Source organism: Sinocyclocheilus rhinocerous, unplaced genomic scaffold (genome assembly GCF_001515625.1).
Source record: "Sinocyclocheilus rhinocerous isolate Xijiao unplaced genomic scaffold, SAMN03320098_v1.1 scaffold580, whole genome shotgun sequence".
NCBI classification, from domain to species: Eukaryota; Metazoa; Chordata; class Actinopteri; order Cypriniformes; family Cyprinidae; genus Sinocyclocheilus; species Sinocyclocheilus rhinocerous.
The window spans coordinates 287,304-293,299 of record NW_015670982.1 but is presented as its reverse complement, the minus strand read 5'-3'; the positions used below and the strand labels follow the sequence as shown (position 1 = coordinate 293,299).

The window sequence follows — 5,996 nt, the reverse complement described above, 5'->3', positions numbered from 1 at the left end:
TATTTAACCGGAGCGAATGAGACGTGTGTGAGAGAGAAGGGGTCGTCGGAGAGAAGAGAGCGAGAATGCGCGGCTGACGTTATTGCCTGTGCTGCTGGTAACAAAACGAATCGGCTCGAAATCGGAAAGAAGTGAGATTTCACAGATCCGGGCCGATCAAGAGGAAAATCGGCCGATTCCGATCCCTGGCCGATCGATCGGTGCATCTCTAGTTATGAGCGCAGCGCTGCTTTGTGTACAGCCGTTACCGGGGAAACCGCTATATTTCTGCTGCTCCAAAAGCGCCTCCTGCTGGCAGAGAATGAGTTTGCATTTTCAATAAGCCCGTCTCCAGCAACGTGTTTTTGTTGTCGCTCACTCTTTTTTTCTGTTTTCTGCAGCAACTCTGAGCACTTTTCATATTCTTTATCCTGGCTGAAGCACGTTTGTTTCAATCTATAAGAATAATTAGCCTATGTTATATTTTAAAGTTAAAGATATTAATGTTAATAAGGTGAGTCTGAGAGTCTTATGTTTATTTGAAGGTGATTTCACATTTCTTGTTTGTACGAAAGCTAAACACAAATAAAAGGTGAACATTAAATTATTTGTACCAATGTTATTTCTAACATAGGCCTATTATATAGCTAGTTTTATAGGAGGAGGTTTCATAGACTTGGCAAATTCATTTTTCAGAAGTTTGTAGGTACAGACATCCATTGTGGGCGTTCTTGGCAGTTTTTCTGAGGCTTTTTTAATATTGTTCATATCGATATCGGAATTATATTGTATCGACCGAAATGAAGAAATATATCGTGATATAAATTTTGGCTAGGGATGCACCGAAATGAAAATGCTGTACACAAAGCAGTGCTCCGCTCAAAAAAACACTGCTTTATCAGACATAACATGCAAGATTAAATGAAAATGACATCCAATTTTCTGAAGACAGTCGGTTTCCTTCAGAAATACAGTGATATAAAAACACCCGCACTCAATGTATGGGAAACACTGTAGTCTCATAATTGAAGTGTAAATTCTGCAGATTACATCATTGTCCAGTATTGTACTGTCCGCAATTTATTCAGGGTTCCCACGCTTCTTGAAATTACTTGAATTTCAGACATTTGGATTCAAGGCCTGGAAATTACTTGAAAACAAACATAGGTCCTTGAATTAAATTTGAAATCAATTTTGTTTATGCAGGGATTAAAATTTTCCATCGCTACGACTGATTTCCGTTAATTGGAAAAAAAATTAGGGGAAAAGAAACATGTAGCGCAAGAGAGCGAGAATGCGCGGCTGACGTTATTGCCTGTGCTGCTGGTAACAAAACGAATCGGCTCGAAATCGGAAAGAAGTGAGATTTCACAGATCCGGGCCGATCAAGAGGAAAATCGGCCGATTCCGATCCCTGGCCGATCGATCGGTGCATCTCTAGTTATGAGCGCAGCGCTGCTTTGTGTACAGCCGTTACCGGGGAAACCGCTATATTTCTGCTGCTCCAAAAGCGCCTCCTGCTGGCAGAGAATGAGTTTGCATTTTCAATAAGCCCGTCTCCAGCAACGTGTTTTTGTTGTCGCTCACTCTTTTTTTCTGTTTTCTGCAGCAACTCTGAGCACTTTTCATATTCTTTATCCTGGCTGAAGCACGTTTGTTTCAATCTATAAGAATAATTAGCCTATGTTATATTTTAAAGTTAAAGATATTAATGTTAATAAGGTGAGTCTGAGAGTCTTATGTTTATTTGAAGGTGATTTCACATTTCTTGTTTGTACGAAAGCTAAACACAAATAAAAGGTGAACATTAAATTATTTGTACCAATGTTATTTCTAACATAGGCCTATTATATAGCTAGTTTTATAGGAGGAGGTTTCATAGACTTGGCAAATTCATTTTTCAGAAGTTTGTAGGTACAGACATCCATTGTGGGCGTTCTTGGCAGTTTTTCTGAGGCTTTTTTAATATTGTTCATATCGATATCGGAATTATATTGTATCGACCGAAATGAAGAAATATATCGTGATATAAATTTTGGCTAGGGATGCACCGAAATGAAAATTCTTGGCCAAAGCCGAACAAAATGAAACACTGGGCCGAAGGCCGAATACCAAACACGGTTTTTCGCATTTTTCCCCCCATGTAGGCCTATTTTGCCATTTGTTTTTCACCATTGCATAAATTAAATAGCCAAAATGTGCTTTATACTGTTTTGTCCTGGTTTTCAAATAAAAAAATAAATTACAAAACAACAATTTAAAAATATTTACTTAACACTGAACATTTTTTAACATTCTAGCAGACATTATACCAACAAAGCACAATTTAACTTAAAATTAATAAGTTAGTAAAATAATATTTTTTGGCCATTTTTGAGACTTGAATCAGGCATGTATTTTTTACTGTACAAATAAAGGCAGCCTTGCTGAGCAGAAGAGAATTCTTTTAAAACATTAGAATATATTACATATCCCAATTTGAACACTGTGTGAATGTTATAATGTATTAGAGTTGTTGTAGGGTAATTATTATCATTATTATTGTCTTATTTTTTTATTTTATATTTTTTTTTTTTCTGAACAACAGTAAAATTATTTACTAACTAACATTTATGAATGTTGATGGAGTTGTTGCTTTTTCTCGGCTTTTATTTTGGCAGAAACCCGCAGGAAGATCTCAGTGCTTCTTTTTGTTGACAACAGCATGCAGATTTATAAATGACTCTCATTACGAATTTGGGAAGATGTTTGTCGCACGTATCACATTGTCACATGCCTTTAAAAAAATCACAAAACATTTTACTGAGCAACTGACGAGTAACACAATTTTAGCGCAGATTTTCCTCGCGCTTTGGACTTTGAACCCTGGCGCCGCGAGCTCGTGCAGCGTTGTCAGAATACATGCAATTCGTGCGTGCATTAGAAAATATAACATACTGCAGTTTATTTACTAATCGTTTGAGGCCATTTCGGGATTTCAATCATCATACAGTAGCCTAACCACCAGCATCAGCCACCTCTTCTTCTCATCGGAGACATGTGATGCAGCACTAAACAGTCTCTCGCTGTCGGTGCTTCGTGCTTGTAATGATTTCTGCGTCTTTCTCTGATAGTTTTAAATACTTTCACACTGCTGACATGTTTGCTGCATTAGTTCGTGCCTCTATTTGATCGCGTTACTCATTGTTCGGTACATATTATTCTGCCTTTTCGCTTATTCCGAACACCGAAAGAGATTTTTTTGCTATTTTCGGCCGAATAATTTCAGTTGCCGAACATTCGGTGCATCCCTAATTTTGGCCATATCGTGAACCGTTGGCCTTCAGTGAACTGATTTAACTCTGCTGCATGGCATTGCAAAAGGGTTTTTCCTTGTATTTTAGGAGCTTCGAGTAGTGCATTTAGGTGGCACTCTTTTAGCTTTGAGCTGAAGTCGTAAACAACAGAGTGTATGTAATTACATTATTGTAATACGTTTATAACCTTGCGACTTTGGAGAGTTGATTTACGGCCGTCTTTCACTTCAGGTCCCAGTGAATGGCGCTCCTCAGTTTTCAGAAGGGCCAGTAAACGCTGACTTCTCAGGAGTCCTTCAGGTAACAGGCAAATCTCTCACTTTGCAACATTTCTACAGCACTCTGCCATATTTGCATTTCCTCCGTGTGGTAGTGCAGCTGTGATTTCCTGAAAGTCTGCTCCGGTTTAAGTTGGGTTACTGTTTTGAAGCATATTCTTGCACTATGTGTCTTCTAGAGTGTAGATCCATTGATCTCCTGTGGCGGATGGCCATTAGTGCAATTTGAGAATATTCTGTATGGGCACTTTACGTTTCTAGCAGAAGTGAAAGCTGCTTTCTCACAGTTTATCTGTTTCGTTGTCTTTCACTCAGACCCCGTTCACGTTCGGGGTGAACCAGAGGGCCCCCTACACCACTGGTGACCGTTGCCTGCTGTGTCGCAGTGTGCGCAAGGACACTGTCTCCCACGACATAGGAGGACCCAGTCAGAATGGCACAGCCCAGTCACCCAAATCTTCCAGCGCCCTTCCGTTGCCTCTGTATGTCTGCTCCGACTGCAAACGCACTGTGGAGAAGGATGATCGTCAGCCCTCCTTCGACCAGTCTCTGTTGGTACGTTTTTTTTTTAATTCAACACTTGTTTTTCATCTGCCTCTAGTCTTAAAAAAAAAACATAATTGGACAAATAATGAGTCTGGATTCCTATAATTAACATGTTCATTTTCAGCTGAGTCAGTGGAGTGTTGAATGTTTGAAGGAATTATTGGTCCTCTCAGTGTTTTTCCCTCATTAAAATAAAGGTTTATCCCTAAAGCAACTAATTGTATGTCTCCGGTCATATCATCGGCCCCAAAAAGCTTTTAAAAGTTTAAAAGTAAATCTTTGAAAATAAAAGTTTTATTTTACATGGATGAGGTTGCTTAATGAGGGCTTCCATGTTGAGATCACATGACCAGCCAAATACTACTTTACTGATGCAAATACTGTTTTATACCTAGGGTGACCATATATCCTCTTTTTCCAGGTCATGTCCAGGCCAGGATTTCTTAATTGCCTAAAGTTTTTTTTTTTTTTTCTTTTCTTCTTTTGTTTCTGTTGTTTTCATACTTGCTTGAGCAGGGCTGTACGTTAACTTTTTTTTCGCATAGCACTGGTGCTACAGAGGTTGAAAGTTTTGTAGCACAGGCCAAAAAGTTGTAGCACAAGTATTAAACGTCTGTTATCATGTCTGAAAACAAACACAAGTAATGGAGTTCATCACTTAAACAATTAGGGCTGCACGATAAATCGCATGCGATATTTAATGCGCATCTTGTCAGTAAAGCCGGTTCTGTAATCAGCAGTAAATCTCCATCACGTATTTGCTTTCACATGGAGCAGCATTTACTACACAGAGCCATTGTTCACTGACAAGCTGCGCAAAGCATGCGCAAAATATGATCGTGGTTTTGCGCAGCTTGTCAGTGGACCACGGCTCTGTGTAGTAAATGCTGCACCATGTGAAAGCAAATACGTGATGGAGATTTACTGCTGATTACAGAACCGGCTTTACTGACAAGATGCGCATTAAAAAACACGCACGTGATGGAGATTTATTGCTGATTACAGAACCGGCTTTACTGACAATATGCGCATTAAATATTATTCTGTGTAAGAAGCCACATCATCTCACAGAAGGATTTACTTCAAACACTCGACTGATGTTATGAAGTGAGTTTGGAGTAAAAGCATGTTATTAAATGTGATATTTTCAAATGCTTTCAGATGGAGCAGCATTTACTACACAGAGTCGTAGTTCACTGACAAGCTACGCAAACAGCTGTCATAATCGCAGAACAATTTCTTCGATTTCATAATCGTGCGATTAAATTGTCTGCGATTATAAACGCGATTTTGCATAGCTTGTCAGAGAACTACGGCTCTGTAGTAAATGATGCTCCATCTTAAAGCAGGTGATGGAGATTTATTGCTGATTACAGAACCGGCTTTACTGACAATATGCGCATTAAATATCGCATGCGATTTATCGTGCAGCCCTACTTCACATATAGTGGTCGACCGCTATGGGTTTTTTGACAGCCGATGCCGAAATCTTGGAAAGCAGGGTGGCCGATGGCCGATATAAAGCTGATATAATTTTTATTTTAATTAATATTTAAGAAATTTGAAATAATTTGAAAATGGATTAAAAATAATTGTGTCTTATACTTTAGAAGACAAAGCATTTTTCAGAAATAAATATTTAATAAAAATCTAATTGAAAAGGAAGTAAACACTGTAACCAACAGGGCACTCGGTATTCTGGGAAGTTTGTATGCATTGGGAATCTTTTTTTTTTTTCTTCAAATAAAGCCAAGGTAACACTCACTGTACATACAGCACGCAATGAAAGTGACATGAATATGACAGTGGGCAAATGCATAAAGCGCAGCATAATTTGAAATCAGTCACGAGTTTGTCGATCGCGCGTCTCCAGTGAAGCTGAACTCTCCTCCTGTCC

General features: G+C 38.8%; 1 protein-coding gene across 2 annotated transcripts in view; it reads left to right on the top strand.

Annotated features, from left to right (window-relative positions):
- The window catches only part of LOC107734551 (protein FAM193A-like), a 31,871-nt gene that overhangs the window by 4,281 nt on the left and 21,594 nt on the right, over nucleotides 1-5,996 (top strand). The window contains exons 2-3 of one of the 2 annotated variants that reach the window (XM_016546540.1): nucleotides 3,507-3,575; nucleotides 3,869-4,108. In XM_016546540.1, coding sequence (XP_016402026.1) covers nucleotides 3,507-3,575; nucleotides 3,869-4,108 — 309 coding nt within the window. The remainder of the gene's footprint in view (nucleotides 1-3,506; nucleotides 3,576-3,868; nucleotides 4,109-5,996) is intronic. The other variant, XM_016546541.1, reaches the window with a different exon arrangement.